Here is a 19275-nt window from a genome sequence, read left to right on the forward strand (position 1 = left end):
TTTAAAATATATGTATATATAATCAGGGGGCGTGGTCACCAAAGGTCCGCCCACAACAGCGAGTAGAGTTAAATTGACAGTGAAGCCAAAATTCATGTTCACTGTGCAGCACTGAGGAATTTAACATTGTAATATTTAACCAGGTTACTCCACAGGATGTGAGTGAGTGAGTGAGGGAGGGAGGGAGTACGTGAGGGCGTGAGTGGGTGGGGTCTCCTCACCTGAGTCTCCTGGGTTTTTTTTCTCCTGAGGGGCAAAGACTACAGCGTGTTCACTGACACTCGCCCCGCCTCCTCCTCCTCCTCCTCCTCACCTCCTCTGCTGCAGCCCGGAGTCTGAGCTCACACACACACACACACACAGAGGCGGCGGTGCTGCCGGACGGAAGAGAACGAGAGGGAGGGAAAGTCTGTGTGAACGTGTGAATGTGTGAATGTGTGAAAGTTACATGAACACAGAGAAAAAGAGTGTCTGAGTGACAACTACCGAGCAGGTGAGGTGTGCTTTTCCCTTCACACACACACACACACACACACACACACACGGTACAGTTGTAATATTAACCTTTAATGTGTGCCGCTGTCTCTGCTCACTTTATGTCACTGTTTAATCCAAAACATATTAACTTTGCTGAATAATGCAATGACTTCACAGACTGACTCAATGAATGAGTCGGTAATCTAGTTTAATCTGAGGACATATCTTGAGTTCAGGTGTTTTCATGTTGTTTTCAGTTTTAAAATACATAAAACAGAATCAGCTAACATTTGAGACCATGACAGAGTGATTCTTATTGTTAATGTAATGTAATTTTTATTTCTAAAAACGGTTGAAAAAAGTTGTTAATGTATGTTATGGATTTGGTGTTTTAAATTGAATGGAACAATATGATATATGAATTTATTGGAAAACTTTATCAGACACAATTTGTCAAAGGTAATATTAAGAAATCTGTATTTGTAAATGACACTTTTTAGATTAAAGTCAGTACAAAAGTTAAAATAAAGTGAGTGAGCTTGTGTCAGACCTGTGCTGAAGACACTAGGAACCTGCTCCGTGTGTGTGTGTGTGTGTGTGTGACCACTGATGACTGGGAGGCAGACTGGTGACACTGTTGCACACATTCCTACCAGATTAAGCAGCGGTTCAGATTAATGGAGAGCAGAGCTCAGATTCACCGTCTACAATAGTGTCGGTAACATTCAGTCTGCTGCTGCTGCTGCACGTGGAAAAGAAACTTTCACTGACACAGTGAAAGTTTCTGTAAAACTGTAAAAAAAACAAAACATGTTGCTTCTAATCAAGTTTCAGGAATTCTGTATTGTCCTTCATTTCTTTTCATCAGCTGTGTGTGTGTGTGTGTGTGTGTGTGTGTGTGTGTGTGGAGGTGCGCGTTCTCATGGCTCTCGTGGGCTTAGTCTAGCTTTAATCAGCTCAAGGACCTGGCCTCTCGCCCTACTGCTGAGATCAAATGTAACCTAAAGGGTTAAGAGGATCCACGAGTGGCCATGTGGGAGCGACACTGTGTTGAGCTTTCGAAAATCAGCATATGAATCTTTGTCTGACGGAACACGTGACGTTTTAGGACACAACTAAGGAAAGGTCCCAGATAGAGGTGCGTGAAAGTCATCCAGCAATCCCACCATGCAAGATTTGGAACAATAACACGGCCATTTTGGCAGGAATCCATTTGAGCTACCGTCAGCCCATGGCCAAGTGGAAAGGAAACTTGGCTTGTAACTGGAGGGTTGCCAGTTCGAGTCCCCACTGGGTGAAAGGGCTGGGGTATCCCTGAGCGAGGTACCCAACCCCCCCATTGCTCCTCCTGACATGCTTCCTCTAGGAAGGTTCCTAGTAGAGCGTGGGTTAAATGCAGGTAGAATTACCCCCATACATACTGTGTACACTATGTCACACAACTTGTGTCTCTTTATCAACTGTTTCTACAAAAAGTGAAGACGGTGGATAGATGTTGTTCCCTGTGATCACACAACTGTTGAGGTTCAGTGTTTGATCACTGATATAAATCATCAGACTCCACTTGATGACTACATATTAGATACAGAATCCACCCAACTGTTGTTTCTTTGACACACTTTTTTTTATTTTGCGACGTGTAAGAGTTTTGAGGGAAATTTCATCAGAAATGTGGGCAGTTCTTGGCATTCCGCTGGAACAATGTCGGCTGTTTCCATACTCGTGAAATGCTGCAGGTGCATTGTAAGGGCCAGATATGTAAAAAAATAAAAATACTGCTGGATCTTCATGGATTTCCAGTGCGCAGTAAACTCTGACGGCTTGTACCCTTCACTGGTGCTGTTCATTTTTGCAGAAGCTTTTCCTGCCAATATGGCGGCATCAACAATCTGACTCTTGTGGCTCCTCCTTGTCTGTCACCATGTGGTCACTACATGCAGGACATGAGTGGTGAGTGGGGGAAGGAACAGGCTCTGTTATATATGTTATATATACTCTATATATCGCCTAGGCCCCATTGTTAGCTCATCATAAAACATGCACGATGCTGCCAGGTCCAAACTAACTCCTTCTTCATCCTGTTCTTGTAACATATACATTAGTTATTTAAAGAAATGTTCTAATGATCTATAAGCAAAACTGAAACTTTGTAATCAACTGTATCAACTTATGTGGGGTTCTATGATCGGCTATGATCCATGAACCCTAAACCCAAGAATCTCAAGAATCGGGCCGAAGAAAAGACGGCCCAGGTTCCATGGTGTAGTGGTTAGCTCGTCTGCTTTACACGCTGAGGGTCCTTGCTTCAATCCCCAGTGGAACCAGACTTTTAGGGTAATCCATAGCCAAGTGGAGGGTCATTGGTTGAAATCCTGGGTCAGGTCTGTCTGCGTTGCCCCTGAGCAAAGAGCTTCCCACCAGAGAGTTGATGTCATACAACCAATGTAACGGCCCCTGGCATTCACTCAAGTGAATGCCAGTAGTGCTATCCTGGCAGGATAGCACTACCCTGTTCACCCTTATAGAAGTATGTACATACTAGACAACACATAAAACAGGTGATATCTCACACAACTCCTCACTTCACACAAAGTGAAGATTGCAATCCAATCCAACTTTATTTATAAAGCACTTTGAAAAACAACAACAGCTGAAACAAAGTGTTGTACATCAGATAATAAATGAAACAAATAAAATATAAAAATGGCCTAAGAACAAGAAATAAAACATACAAAAAAACAATGAAATGCTGTAGAAAGTATAAATACAACACAAGTAAACAAGTCGTACAATAAAACTATAAAAAAGGTAAAACGTCTCATATTGCAGATAGTTATTAACTATCTGGGGAGAGCATATTTCACCGGATCCCCACAGATCCAGAGAGACGGTGGAGGTGAATCGCTGCTATGAAATGTGCTCACAGCGAGCAGAAGAAGACGGAGTGATGGGAACAAATACAAGCAATGGATTTCGTGCGTCGCTCTCGGTAAATAATGGACTCTCAGTCTGAGTTGGAACGTTTACATGCACAGTTTTATCGAGCTAAGGCCGTAGTCTGACTAAGACAGGCAATCAGACAACTTATTTTACTGGCCGCGTACGCCTGACTCCGCCTCCGTAAATTTTGGTGCATGCGCAGAACACTAATACCGACTCCAGTCCGACTAAGAGTATACAAGTAGGAGTAATCGGACTATGAATCACACTGTCCATGTATGTTAGTCCGACTAAGCCTAAGCCTCTACTTTAATTGGACTAATGTGTTTACATGACATGAAGAAAACCAAATGACAGTCTTAGTCTGACTAAAATTGGACTTTAACATGATTCTGTTAAAGGCAATTGGACTTTCATAGCTGCAGTCAATCAAATGAATTCATAATGTTTGGTTTTATAGTTAAACTAGTTTGTGTAAAACAAATTGGTGAAATTGTGAATCATCAGACAAAAAAAGCTCCACCCCTGACATTTACGTCTATAACACCGTGCCCTTTGTGCTCTTCAGGAATTGATAGATCAGGAAACGTCTTGCTCTACCTTCGTCCTTTCACTCAGTGACTGACTGGTTGGGCCTCTGCAGGCTGACAGATGCTCATAATTACACTACCTGATATAAATCATCCCCTTCCCTGCAGCACTGACAGGACGCACTGATAATATCCAGCCTCTGTTTCATGTCTCTGTTGCTCTTGTCTAGAGATTATGCCAGTCTCACAGTCAGGAGATGCAAAGACATCATTTATCTTTTCAATCATATTCATCAGAATTAGGGCTGTTTAATTTCTATAAGTTATCACTGAATTTCAATAGTAACTTGAGATTAATCACGTTTCTTTTAACAATGTATAGCAGCCCTTATCAGTAAATCTGGATTGAGAATCAAATGAAAAGATGAAAGAAGTGCAAACAGCCTGAGGAAAGTTTTACTAAATAATATCTGCACTGACTTGTTTGTCGTCTCCGATCATATATAGATATATATATCTATATATATCTATATATTGATATATATATAGAGATATATATACATACATATATATATATATATATAAATATGTCGCCCTTTTTTGCATGGAAATAAATAACTGTACACACAGTTTCTCAGTTGATGGCCATTGTCTCTGATCAGGCCTGACTAATCGAGTGTCTCACCCTCTCTTGAACAAACACAAAGAGAGAGAGACAGGAACTTTGTGTGGGAAAAGGCTGACGGGGTGTGAATCGAGTCACAGATTGTCTCGTTAAAAACAGGAAATGTGATTTCCTTAAATGTTTAGAAATATCCTTCTTATCGTCCACGACCATGAAAGGATGCACTGATTGCTCCTTTTCTTTTCTTTTCTTTTCTTGTTAGAGTTCTATGACACATCTTTGGTTGATTGATGAAGTGTCGGCTGTTCTCCTCATCTTGTCCATTTTAGATGAACGAACCTTCAAAATAAAATACAGATTCAGATTAGTTTAAGGCAAAACTTTTATTTATTTAATCATAGAAATGTGACATGAAATACTCATGCCTGCCAATAACCAATAATGAATAAACAGGTGCAGATTTTGGTCAATAAATAACATAAACATTCTGCTTGTGTCGACAACTGCTGCTAAATGAATGTAAAAGTGGTTTTATTGTGTAAACATTTGCATAAAGGAGAATGAATATATAGGTTTTGGTTTTCAGCAAGTTGTAAACCATGTTTAAGCTGTGAATGTTCATTACAGGTTTTATTGGCAGAAATGGAATATAATGCACATATTTACTATCTGTAAGAATAGTTTGGTTTTTGTGGGCTTTTATACGTACGTCAGGCAAAGGCTGAATGATTAGGGTAAAATATCTAATTATGATATATTATTTGTCATATATATGTTATTTATGTATTTGAATGTGTTAGAGTGTTAGAGTTAGAGTGAGTGCGATGGGAAAGACCAAACTGGGTCACTGAGACTGCATTGTTTTAGTAATTAGTCAGTAGAGGTTGTGCATTAAGCACAGCTTTAACATGTATGTATTACAAATGACAACCTTTGTGAACACACACAATCTTTCTATGATAAACAAAGAAGAATGGCATCATTTGTGGTACATGACACACGGCACCTTTAAAGGCCTGTGAGTGACTGTGGCCTTGACTAAACCTCTGACTTAAATCCACTTTACTGACCTAATCTCCTGCAGAACCTCAGAGCTGCCCTGCTCACCTCCACCTCTCACCTGCAGATTCTCCCACTTTCTAGTCCAAACATGAACGTGGTGAACGTGTTGGCCGGTGTGTGTGTGTGTGTGTGTGTGTGTGTCTGCACTGAGTTATAATCACCTCAAAAACCTCCTACTGTCGAGTCTTGCCCTTGCATGAGCGTCTGTCGGCCTTGCAGGTGTGTCTCCCCCGAGTTAAACAATAATTTTGGTGATTAAGACGACAAACAGCAGAGTTGAACTGAGAATTCAGTTGCTGCTGCGTTGGTTCTACATGGACGAGAAGAACACACACTTTTCCATTGTGTGTGTGTGTGTGTGGTACAAAGGTTGTGTTGAGCCATGTAAGCCCAGCAGTCGTAGGAATTAGGCGTGCTCTGTTTGAGGTTTGGGTCAGTAGCAGTGAATATGTGCTGTTCATGGAACACTTAACTCTCTGTGTGTGTGTGTAATCCTGAAATGCAGAATTACCTCTGACGGTAAGCAAACATCCACATCGTATTATGAGATTTCCTGACGATGCACATGTGTCAGGATAGTGGATCGGGAGTTTGACTTTCAAGGGAAGACACTTTTTTACTACATTGTGGTTTAAGTGGATCCTCTGTGTGTGTGTGTGGGTGGGTGGTCTGTGAAATCAAACAGATATTCGAGTTGTCGATGCTCGACGTGATCTGGGTTCTTTGAGCGCTTTCACAGTTCACTGTTTCCTTAAGAGTTGCTTAAAGGGATAGTGCCGGGTGCTTTTATGAGCTGCTGACACAGAGTCAACGCTGACAATGCCTCTGGCTCTCCTCCTGAGCCGGGATCCAGATTTTCCATTATACAGTTTTAGCGCAACTCGGTTTGTTTTTGTTTTTCCATGAGTGATAGGACCTGGTACCTGGTCCTTTGTTACCTGTTTTGGTGAGGTTCCATGTGAGCTGAGCAGATACTGCTCCTGGTCTCTCTCTTCTATCTCTACCTCACCTCCCTCTTGTCCTTTCCCTCCCCCCACCTCTCCTCTGTCACCCATTTTTCCTTTCACCCCAAACTGTCTTGGCAGATGGCCTCGACAGGTTTTTTCTCCCCTACTTAATCCTACTTACAGTTCCAAAATCTACTTAAACTTCCAAATTCTACTTAAAGTTCCAAAATCTACTTACAGTTCCAAAATCTATTTAAACTTCCAAATTCTACTTAAAGTTCCAAAATCTACTTACAGTTCCAAAATCTATTTAAACTTCCAAATTGTACTTAAAGTTCCAAATTCTACTTACAGTTCCAAAATCTATTTAAACTTCCAAATTGTACTTAAAGTTACAAATTATACTTAAAGTTCCAAAATCTATTTAAACTTCCAAATTGTACTTAAAGTTCCAAATTCTACTTACAGTTCCAAAATCTATTTAAACTTCCAAATTGTACTTAAAGTTCCAAATTCTACTTACAGTTCCAAAATCTATTTAAACTTCCAAATTGTACTTAAAGTTCCAAATTCTACTTACAGTTCCAAAATCTATTTAAACTTCCAAATTCTACTTAAAGTTCCAAATTCTACTTAAAGTTCCAAAATCTATTTAAACTTCCAAAATCTATTTATAATTCCAAAGAAAAATGTATTATTCCAAATTTGACTCAAATCCCACGGATTGGTCAGAGAGTGTCGTCACTGTTGGAGTCATGAGCGCGACGTCTGACACAAGAATCAAAAAAAGAAAAGTGAACAATGCTGAACTGTAGATTAAAGTTAAAAAGACTTAAATATCCTGAAAACATTAACATCAGAGACTTGCTCTCACTGAAAACACAACTGTCACCCGTAACAGAAGCAATTGTTTCAACTTTTAAAGTCTTAATTTGCTTCAGTCTCACTTTTAGACTAGAAAGTGAAAGTTTGTGTTGCTTTATAGACGTCACTTTCCCTGCACCAAAGTCCATCATGGCACAGAGCAGTTGTTGCTCCATTAGTAAGTTAAAATGTGTTATTTTGTGACTCTGGTGTTTAAAATCCTTCTCTCAGATGAACATAAATGACACTAAATGACCATAAGACACAACAGTACACCAGCAGCTGGTGTCCCTGCAAGCTTCAAATGTAGATGTTCTCTATAATCTTTGGTGTGGGAGAGTGAGCACTTTACAAACTTCCAAATTCCAGTCTGAAAACATTTCTTTTAGTCTGACTGTGTCAGTACCTCATACAACCTCACTTCATAAAAACCTGACAAACTTAGTAATAAACCTGTCGACCTACAGTGCTATAAAAGTAGAACTTTATTACCTGAAGGTGTCTTTCACATTTAGCCTGTACAATTGACACAATGTCACATGCTCAGGATTTGGTTGTTTCTGGAGTCTTTATGTGAAAGAAATCTATTTTAATACATAGCACATACTCTTGGAGTGCAAATGTTGTGTTATAGGCATCAAAAAAAAGGTCTGTGTCAGAAGATGAGCGGTGCAGTGGTGCAGTGGTGCTGCTCACAGCCGCTCCAAATATTGAATCACCTGTGTGCGTGTGTGTGTTTGTGTGTGTGTGTGTGTATGTGGAGAGCAAACTTCCTGTCCATGATCTCATCTGTGCGATCTGATCCCCGCTTCTCGGCCGGCCTTGTTTTACAACCGCGTAACAACAGAGTCTGGAGCTGCAGAGCGTCGGCAGTTTGTGTTCGGTGGCTCAGAGGGAAGGCCTCAGTGTGATGTGTACACAAAACTCACACACACAGACACTCACACACACACACACAGAGTGGAGCTTATCGTGTTGTGGTGTTCAACAATATGCAAGTCTGGGATTGTTTGGACTGTGACGACTGCAGAGAAGAGTTCTACGAGTTTCCTCTTATCTTACTGACGTCGCTGTGTGTGTGTGTGTGTGTTTGAGTCCAAGGTCTTTGTCCTCTTACAGGATCCATCTTGAGACACTGAAAACCAGTAAGGACACAGAAAAAAAGTATTTTAGCCACTTAAAGGTAGGCTAAAAAGTCCAAGACTTCCCCCGAAGCCACGCCTCCAGAGCACAGGAACGTACAACGAGCACAGACTGCGCAGCATCAGTAACTTTCGACACTTTTGGGTGACGCTAACTTTTTTTGGACACGATGAGAAACAACACATCCTCTCAAAAGATCACAAAGACATAAAGTCAACCTGCCTGTCGAGTAGAAACAGCATATTGTGAGTTATTCCTCTTATTGTGAGTCGCACAATAATAAGAGAGGCTGTGTATCACCTGCAGTGTGTGAGTGAATTCCCGTGGTTTAATGTGTTCTTGCCGTAACAAGCTAATCCAAGCTAAAGGAGCTAGCGGTCTTCGGTGGTCTCCTTACTACGGTTCGGGGGTCTGCCATCTTGGTTGGTAACACTGTAGACATCAGGACTTGACTGCGTTGGAGACGGAGAAGCGCACAGCGTTCACCATCCACTCAAACGTAGCGTTAGCTGCGACTCTTTAGCCCAAACAAGTGCGTGCAGCGTTGTGTTGTTTCCGGTCTAGCTAGATCCAGTGTGTGTTGTGGTTTTTCTATCGTAACTAGTTGTTGCAAGTGAAAAAAACTACAACGTTTTCTCGGTCAAAAAGAACGTTAATCTCAAGATAAAAAAATTGACAACGTTAAAATGGGTTTGCGTTAGCGCCGCTAATAGCGCGTTTAGCTGACAGCACTAATAATCCCTGATTTTCTCTGTGGACTTTGGTGTGGGCGAGAGAGTTTTTGTTTGGTAGATAAGGTTGCAAAAATATTCTTCAGATATCGTCGATTCAGGCAAATACAGATTTTATGAGGTGAAACCTCCCTGTGACCTTTGACCTCTATGTTGTGAATAAACAGAGAAATTCTACATTTTTAACGCTTTGTCTCCTTCAGTTAGACGGATACCGTGACGAATCGTGATATTATTGCTATCGTGGACCATGTATCGTGAGTTACCCTGTGATTCCAGATTCCAGAAACAAAACATTTTATTTCATTACGTTAAACTTCAAGGGAACAAACAATAATAATAATAATGATAATAATTCACAACATTTCTAATAGTTCTGTCAGTGCTTTTTTAACTTAGTCCACTCCAGCTCTTGTGTTGGTGTTGAGTGGGAGGTGAAGCTTTTATCTGCTGGACAGTGACGTCACAGCACCGTGTGTGTGTGTGTGTGTGTGTGTGTGTGTGTGTGTGATTGTCACGCTGCCCTAAATCTCCGTGGCCTTGTTCACCCCAAAGTGTCTCTATCTCTGTTTATCTCCAAGCTCTCCTCATTCCCATTTTTCCCATCCTCCTCGTCTCTCTTCGTCTTCTAAGTCCTCCTGTTCTTCTTGTGTCGTCCTCTGTCTCTCGCGGCCTCCGCTCTCTCCCTTCATGTCCAGAAGAAAGAAAAGTGGTGCATTCCAAAAGCCTGGAGACCGTTCCCCTCTTTCAGCCAGTGGCCCTCAGAGTGACAGAGGAATTAGAATAAGAATAGCTGCCCATTCACCCCAGTGCCCCAGTGACGAGCTGCGGGGAGGGAGGGGTGGGCTGGTGTTTGGGGGTTTTTTTTGCACGTGCACGCCGGAATACGGGAATCTACACACACATTAACACACACACACACACACACACAGTGTCCAGCAAAAACTGGCCTGAGGAGAGGCCGAGTGAGCAGTGCAGAGGAGAGCGAGGGAGCTGTGTGAGTATTTATTCCTGATGATGCGTTTGTCACTTTCTGACACTTACAGTTATTTATTTCTACATAGTTCTTTAAACTTCAGCCTGTAAAGAGCAGCAGCAGCAGCAGCAGCAGCAGCACCACTGCACTCTAATCCACTGTAGCAGTGAAGCGGAGATTAAAAACGTGACCTTGTGCTGTCAGCGCCGCTGTAGGTCGACCCGTGGCTAAACTGTAAACTCTTAACAATGTGTCTGTTAAAGTGTAACAGAGTTGTCACATCGTGAAGCAAGTGTGCTTTTCTTCTTCTTCTCCCTGAGCGGTGGAATGCCATAGTGATCGTGACGACACGTAGTTCATTTCACAAGATAATTCTACTTTTCACGTGTCGGATTAGCTCTTTCAGTGTAATCTGAGAAGGATTGTTTGTTGTGTTGTTCTGATGCAGAAAAAAAAACACATTTTACCCACTTTTTTTAGGCTGGAAACTGATGTTTGTTCACTGCTCTGTCTCCTGCACCAAAGTCCATAGAGAAAATCAGCAATTTTACTAATAAATAGTCGTTTTTTTCTCACTTTTTTTCCTCTATGTCGGCCCTCGCTTGACCAGATTAGATGCTCATTGGCCCCCAGGTCATTTGAGTTTGACCCTCAGCTGTCAGTCATGTTTTCAGTGAGAGTGATTGTCTGTCTCATGCAGACTCTTCATAATAAACCTGAACTATATCTTAAGTATAAGTAAAAAAACACTTTTAAATGAAACAAAAAGGTATTTTAATCCCTCATAGTTGAATATGAGCGTTGTGCTATCATGTGGTCATCATGTGCAGACGTTCCGTGGTGACAGTGACAGTGGATTATCTTATTTAACCTGATTTAAAACTCAAACCTGGACCAGTAAGAACAGATCAGCATTTTTATGGACATATTTTGTCTTAAATTGTGTCATTTTGCTGCAAAAATGTGTGTTTTTAATGGGGTCAAACAAATGTTTCCTTTATATAAAAACTTCTGTATATAAACGTCTTGACTTGTGTGTTTGTGACTGGATGACAGACAGACAGACAGACAGACAGGTGTTTCATGAACTAAATAAAACATTTCTGCCTCTGCTCGTTACAGCCACAACCAGCTCTGTGTCCGTGTGTCCAGACTGAGTCCAGATGTCCGTCATGACTGTGACGCTGAGCCTCCTCCTGCTGGGTGAGTCTGTGTCTGAGTGACTTCATATGAAGGACGTAATCTGACAGATGTGGATACGTTTTGTGAAGCTGAGGTTTTTCTACTTTCTCAGGCAGCGATGTGAGCTCCACGTGCAATAGAGACTCAACTCGTCAAGACTTGGTCATTTTTTACAGGTCATTTTAGCTCCAGGGCAACAAAATTCATATTGCGGACGCGTGCTTATATGACAGCTTTAGGAGAATCCCAATGATCATCTGCTGCTCCCATAAAAACACCTTTTTTGGACGGTGATTGTTTGAGAGACTCACACAGATCTTACACACACGGCACTTTTCTACTCAGCTCGGTTTGGTATCAGTCACGACGTTTTCCATGACTTCACAGTTCCTCCTCAGTGTGGTCGGGGTCGTCGTAGCAACCTGCAGTGACGTGGTTTTATACGCGACGCAAAAACACACAAACGAGTGACTTGTAAAGCAGTCGTTTTGGGTGTAACTGAATCATTAGAATCAGTTCATTAAAAAGATTTGTTGAGTACTTCTTTATTGAGTACCTGCATGACCCGAGCTCAGACAGTCAACTGAACACGTTCACTCAACTGAAATACCACTGAACATCGCTAAATACACCAGACTCCGCTGTTAAATATTGACATTTTACACATTTCCTTTTGCTAAATGTTGGAGATTAACGTTAATGTTTTCAGTGATTGTGAAGTTTTTTTAACTTTAATCTACAGTTCAGCATCGTTCACATCGTGCTCATGACTCTTCAGTGACGACACTCTCTGAACAATCAGATTTTGGAACTTAAAATAGATTTTGGAATTATACGTAGATTTTGGAATTTAAAATAGATTTTGGTATTATACGTAGATTTTGGAATTATTAATAGATTTTGGAACTTAAAATAGATTTTGGAATTATATGTAGATTTTGGAAATATAAATAGATTATGGAATTATACGTAGATTTTGGATTTATACGTAGATTTTGGATTTATACGTAGATTTTGGAACTTACAATAGACTTTGGAATTATATGTAGATTATGGAATTATATGTAGATTATGGAATTATATGTAGATTATGGAATTATACGTAGATTTTGGAATTATACGTAGATTTTGGAATTTAAAATAGATTTTGGTATTATACGTAGATTTTGGAATTATTAATAGATTTTGGAACTTAAAATAGATTTTGGAATTATATGTAGATTTTGGAAATATAAATAGATTATGGAATTATACGTAGATTTTGGATTTATACGTAGATTTTGGATTTATACGTAGATTTTGGAACTTACAATAGACTTTGGAATTATATGTAGATTATGGAATTATATGTAGATTTTGGAATTATAAATAGATTATGGAATTATACGTAGATTTTGGAATTATAAATAGGTTATGGATTCACAGTAACATTTTAGCAATTGGAGAAACTTTGTATCTTTCAGTTAAAAGTCAAAAATTCAATTCAATTCAATTTCAATTCAATTTATTTGTATAGCGCCAAATCATAACATACATTATCTCAAGGCACTGTACATAGACAACATCAAAGAGAGCAGAGACCCCCAACAGTTCACACAATGAGCAAGCACTAGGCATCAGTGGAGAGAAAAAACTCCCTCTTAACAGGAAGAAATCTCTGACAGAACCAGGCTCAGAGATGTGCGGTCATCTGCCTCGACCGGTTGGGGTGAAAGGAAAAATGGGGGATAGTGGAGAGGTGGGGGACAGAAAATGGGGGGAGAGAAAGGACAAGAGGGAGATGAGGGAGAGACAGAAGAGAGAGAGGGAGACCAGCAGCAGATACACAACAACTGTATCAGGTTACAAATTTATACAGTTACTGATATCGACTTTTTAATTTACAAAATAATAATAATGGTGACGATGAGCGTAGCCTCGGAAACTGGATCTTGATCCTGCAACCTGCATGATGAGAATACAGAGAGAGAGAGAGGGAAGGAAGGAAAGACACAAACTAGGGAGAGAAAGAGACAAGGTTAATGACATATAAAAAGTCAAAATCAAATGCTGAGTGTGAGAGAGTGAATGTGCGTGTACCACCGGAAAATCCCCCAGCAGTTTAGTTCTATAGCAGCATAACTAAGAGATGGTTTAGGTTTCCCTGAACCAGCTCTAACTATAAGCTTTATCAAAAAGGAAAGTTTTAAGTTTAACTTTAAATACAGAGAGAGTGTCCGCCTCCCGAACTATCATTGGAAGCTGGTTCCACAGGAGAGGAGCCTGGTAGCTAAAGGCTCTGCCTCCCATTCTACTCTTACAGACTCTGGGAACCACAAGTAAACCTGTATTTTGTGACCTAAGTGGTCCATTAGGATGATAGGGTAAGACTAGGTCTTTCAGGTATGAAGGGGCCTGACCATTAAGTGCTTTGTACGTGAGGAGGAGGATTTTAAATTTAATTCTAAACTGTGGGTGGAGCCAGTGTAGAGAAGCTAACACTGGAGTTATATGGTCTCTCTTTCTAGTTCCTGTCAGAACTCGTGCTGCAGCATTTTGAATTAACTGAAGGATTCTAACAGACTTGTTAGAACATCCTGCTAATAAGGAGTTACAGTAATCTAATCTAGATGTAACAAAAGCATGAACTAGTTTTTCAGCATCCTGTAAAGACAGAATGTTTCTAATTTTCATAATGTTCCGCAGGTGGAAGAAGGCTGTTCTGGAAATGAGTTTTATGTGTGAATCAAATGACATTTCCTGGTCAAAAGTAACTCCAAGGTTCCTCACAGTGGAACTGGAAGCCAGGGTGATGTCATCTAAAGTGACAATGTGGGCAGAAAGTTTTTCTCTGAGGTGTTTAGGGCCGAGTATAATGACCTCAGTTTTATCTGAGTTTAAAAGTAGAAAGTTACAGGTCATCCAGGACTTAATGTCTCTGAGACATTCCTGGAGTTGAACAACCTGATTTATTTCATCCGGCCTCATCGATAGATATAGCTGTGTGTCATCTGCATAACAATGAAAGTGTATGTTATGCTTTCTAATAATGTTCCCTAGAGGAAGCATATATAAGGTAAAAAGTATAGGCCCAAGCACTGAGCCTTGTGGAACTCCACAATTAACTTGTGTTTGTAATGAGGCTTTATCATTATCAAAAATGTGTTTGTCCATGGTGGGCCACTATAAAAACATGGTTGGTCCAAAGTGATGAACCAGCTCCTGATATAAGTATAAAAGGGTCATTGTGTTATGATGAAAAACTACACTTCACACAGTCAGAAATCTGCAACAATAATTTTACCTTAAATTTAACTTTGAACTTTGTCCATAGAGAAAAGCAGAGATTTGACATCATTTTACTGAGTTTTGGTTTTGTTTTTGCCTTCATTAGTGATCAAGGATCAAGGATCAATGATAGGTTTATTGCCATATTGTGTAAAACACAATCGGATTTTTTTACAGCGAGTCATCGCATGAGTGTGGTTGACAAAGGGACAAGAAGACAAGACAAAACATGACAAGACGACGTTGATCGGTGCTGAAAAAGATAATAATAACAATAATAATAATAATAAGTGAGTTAAAAAAATAATATACTGTGATTCCCGTGTCATAAATCCATCCTTCAGATTCACCGCCGTGTCACAAACTTACCAAACGTGGCAGCAGCAGAGCAGCAGCTCCCGTGTCCCTGGAGCTAAAATCGCTGATTGTCTCTACGGGGTTTGGTGTGGGAGAGAAAATGCTTTTCAAACTTGTTTACTTGGCTGTTTACTGGCAAGATGAAGTGGTGATCCTATTTTAAAGACACTGTAGACGTAAGCATGTCGTAGAAGTTGTTGTTGCTGTTTTTGCCGCCGCCTCACATCCAAAGGAAAACTCCTCACGCTCTCCCTTTACACTGTCATTAACTCTAATCCTTTATTATTTCATCACGGGATTGAGCCGCGACCACAGGTGTTTGTACTGGATTGTGTTTACGCCACAGAACTGGAAGTGAACGTCTTAGGTGAGATTTTAAATGACAGGGGTCGTTTGAACCATGACAACAATCCAGACTTTAAATAATTATTATTTCACACTTCATTTGCCGCCATAGGAATGTTATATAAATGAATATTTAAAGTGTGTCCTGCAGCGTGACTAAAAGCTATGGTATGCTAATAGGAGTGAACACAGTCAAAGTCCATTCATCTGCATGCTCTCTCACATAAAGATAACAGTGTATCGTCAACGATGTCTCACTGTCGTTATAATGCTGATAAGAGTTAATAACATGTTCAAATCTTGTCACACGAGAGGAAATGATGCACGTTTGCTGTTTTCAGTACTTCTGTAAATACTGTTAATATTCAAGTTACTTCTCCTGTGGTTCAGCTTCAGTTGTACTACAGTTTGTGTTCAGTAAGACATTATTTTACTAACTAAGACAAAAGTTCATTTGTTCACTAAGGAGGAAAACTGAGGGAGACTGAGGGAGTGTGAGAGAGTCTAAGGGAGACTGAGGGGTGAGGGAGACTGAGGGAGTGTGAGAGAGTCTAAGGGAGACTGAGGGAGTGTGAGGGAGTGAGAGTGTAGAGTCTGAGGGAGACTGAGGGAGTATGAGAGAGTCTGAGGGAGTGTGAGAGAGGACTGAGGGAGACTGAGGGAGTATGAGGGATGAGGAGACTGAGGGAGTATGGAGAGTCTGAGGAGACTGAGGGAGTGAGGGAGTATGAGGGAGACTGAGGGAGTATGAGAGAGTCTGGGGAGGTGAGAGAGGAGGAGACTGAGGGAGGAGTGAGGAGGGAGAGAGTCTGAGGGGAGTGTGAGAGAGTCTGAGGGAGACTGAGGGAGTGAGAGACTGAGGGGGGTGAGGAGGAAGACTGAGGGAGGGAGCTGAGGGAGACTGAGGGGAGTGTGAGAGAGTCTGAGGGAGACTGAGGGGTGTGAGAGAGTCTAAGGGAGACTGAGGGAGTGTGAGAGAGGAGACTGAGGGAGTGAGGAGAGAGTCTGAGGGAGTGAGGGAGTGAGAGAGTCTGAGGGAGACTGAGGGAGTGAGAGAGTCTGGGAGACTGAGGAGTATGAGAGAGTCTGAGGGAGACTGAGGGAGTATGAGGGAGGAGAGTTGAGGGGAGTGGGAGAGTCTGAGGGAGACTGAGGGAGTGTCTGAGAGAGTCTGAGGGAGTGTGAGAGGATGTGTGAGGGAGTCTGAGGGAGAGTCTAAGGGAGACTGAGAGTAGTGAGGACTGAGCAGAGAGGGAGAGGGAGACTGAGGGAGTGTGAGTGTGAGGATGTGTGAGAGTCTAAGGGAGACTGAGGGGAGTGGAGAGAGAGTCTGAGGGAGACTGAGGGAGTATGAGAGAGTCTGAGAGAGACTGAGGGAGTGTGAGTGTGAGGATGTGTGGAGTCTGAGGGAGTGTGAGAGAGTCTAAGGGAGACTGAGGGAGTGTGAGAGAGTCTGAGGGAGAGAGTCTGAGAGAGACTGAGGGAGGGAGTGTGAGAGAGTGTGAGGAGATGAGTCTGAGGGAGTGTGAGGGAGACTGAGGGAGTGGAGAGAGTCTAAGGGAGACTGAGGGAGCATGAGAGAGTCTGAGGGAGACTGAGGGGAGTGCGCGAGAGTCTGAGGGAGACTGAGGAGTGTGAGAGAGCTGAGGGAGACTGAGGGAGGAAGTCTGAGGGAGACTGAGGGAGGAGAGAGTCTGAGGGAGACTGAGGGAGTGTGTGGAGACACTGAGGGAGACTGAGAGGGAGACACTGTGAGGGAGACTGAGGGAGTGTGAGGGAGAGTGTGAGGATGTGTCTGAGAGTCTGAGGGAGCTCTAGGGAGACTGAGGGAGTGTGAGAGAGTCTGAGGGAGACTGGGGGTGTGAGAGAGTCTGAGGGAGATGTGGGAGAGAGAGTCTGAGGAGGGGGGTGTGAGGGAGTGTGAGAGAGTCAAGGGAGACTGAGGGGTGTGAGAGGAGTCTGAGGAGGGAGTCTAAGGGAGTCTAAGGGAGACTGAGAGAGTCTGAGGGAGTCGGGAGACTGAGGGGAGGGGAGGAGTGTCTAAGGGAGTGTGAGAGAGACTGAGGGAGACTGAGGGAGTGTGAGAGAGTGTGAGGATTTATTTACTTCTTTACTTCATTAAACAAATGATCGATATTTGCGCAGTTGTATCATATGACGATATATCACCAAATCATGATCTCACATAAATACAGACACTTAACGTCACAAAGCAAAGAAGCCCATGTTTCACGTACACGACAGTGAGTTTTGAGAGCTTTGGTTCGCAGTGGAACATTTCTGTGAAGCGGTCGTGACGAGTGATGCGTTTCCACCGTCTGTGTCCACAGCACTGACACCTGGACGGTTTTCTCTCATAAATAACACTTTCCACTCCGTTCCTGCATTCCTGTCATAGCACTCGCAGATGCCTCGGCGTGTGTTCACCTGCGACGTGTGTTCACCTGCGACGTGTGTTCACCTGCGACGCTTCCTTTGTGTGCATGAGGTGTCGCTTACATAGACACGTGCTTCGTTCTAATCACAGCTGGTGTCGAACAGCGTCTGGTTCAGTTTAAAGCGCAGGATGGAAAAATCAGTCCATTGTGGACTCCTGAATAAACAGAATCATGGGAAACTAATGAGTAAATGAGCTGCAGGTGAGGAGAAGAGGAAGGAAACAACAGGTGAGAGGGATGAGTTGATGCGTGGAAGGCTGAATCTGAAATGACAGCAAACAGCTTCCTACAGACCGAGATTCCAGCTCCATTATAGACCTTACTTTTGAAACGTGTAAGTAGATGCCCGTCATTCATATTTGTGGTTGCTATGACAGCAGGTTGAAGCAGAACGCTTTAATGGAACAGGAATGTTTTGCTATTAAATCGTAGGCTGTGATTTGGTGGCCAGGAAGTGCAAAGTACTACAAATATCAATACAAAACGTGAAAACACTTTTACAAAGTCCTTACGGAAGGGGAATGTACCAAAAGCTGCACGCGACCCAGTGAGTCACTTCTTTTCTTTCTTTTCTTTGACAGTAAGACACTGTTGAACATATAAACTGCCTGCAGTTCATTTTATTTTATACGTTCAACTAATATGGTGAATGTTACGGCAAAACTCTAGGACTAGTAAAAAGACAGTCAGTGGCTCTTATTTTGAAAGCCAGGTTTAAAGGAAGTGGTGCTATATAAGATCGGCTGTTTCGGGAATTGAAAGTTTTGCATCTTGTAAATGTGTTATTTTCGAAAATGTACAATCCCTTTCAGTAAGAATTGTGACATTTATTCATTTGTTGTGGGTTTTGTAAAAGTGTTTCGTGATTTGTAATAATTTGCACTTCCAGGCCACCGTACTGTACTATGATGCAGGTCAGTGGCTACATCATCAGCTGCATTAGCAGCCATGAACCGCTGATAAATAACAGAAGACGATGAATCACGCCCCAGGTTCGGTCACCTGACGGGATCATTCCAAGTCCTTGAGTCCTTGAGTCCTTGAATCCTTGAGTCCTTGAAAAACAGAGTCAAATCGGACGAATTCAAGTGACGTTTGACTGCAAAGACGTCATGATCCTGTCACGTAATCCCAAATATCCCACAGCAGACTCTTGTTTATGAATGAAGAGCAGGCACAAGTGTGTAGTGAGACACTCACTCACGGTTATCAGAGCACATTCTCCCTGCTAGTCGGGGCAGGTCGACGTTCTGCCTCCACAGAGAGGGCGGATGAACGCTGCTCTCACCTCTCAGGTGTCGGGAGCATCTTTTTCTTTTTTTCTTTAGTTTTTTGCGTGTGAGGTGACAACATCGCCTTGTAATTTTCAACACAAACGCCGCGTGCTTCCC

The 19275-nt window shown here is 42.0% G+C and overlaps 1 protein-coding gene across 2 annotated transcripts in view; it reads left to right on the top strand.

Moving 5' to 3' along the window:
• The first annotated feature begins 352 nt into the window (after positions 1-352).
• Positions 353-19275, top strand: part of lamb2l (laminin, beta 2-like) — a 60373-nt gene continuing 41450 nt past the window's right edge. Inside the window, exons 1-2 of one of the 2 annotated variants that reach the window (XM_044038384.1) lie at positions 353-493; positions 11418-11498. In XM_044038384.1, the coding sequence (XP_043894319.1) occupies positions 11459-11498 (40 nt within the window). In that variant the 5' untranslated portion in view covers positions 353-493; positions 11418-11458. Of the gene's footprint in view, positions 494-10237; positions 10317-11417; positions 11499-19275 lie in introns of those variants that run through there. The other variant, XM_044038385.1, reaches the window with a different exon arrangement.

This window comes from Solea senegalensis, linkage group LG11, assembly GCF_019176455.1.
Source record: "Solea senegalensis isolate Sse05_10M linkage group LG11, IFAPA_SoseM_1, whole genome shotgun sequence".
In the NCBI taxonomy this organism is placed as follows: Eukaryota; Metazoa; Chordata; class Actinopteri; order Pleuronectiformes; family Soleidae; genus Solea; species Solea senegalensis.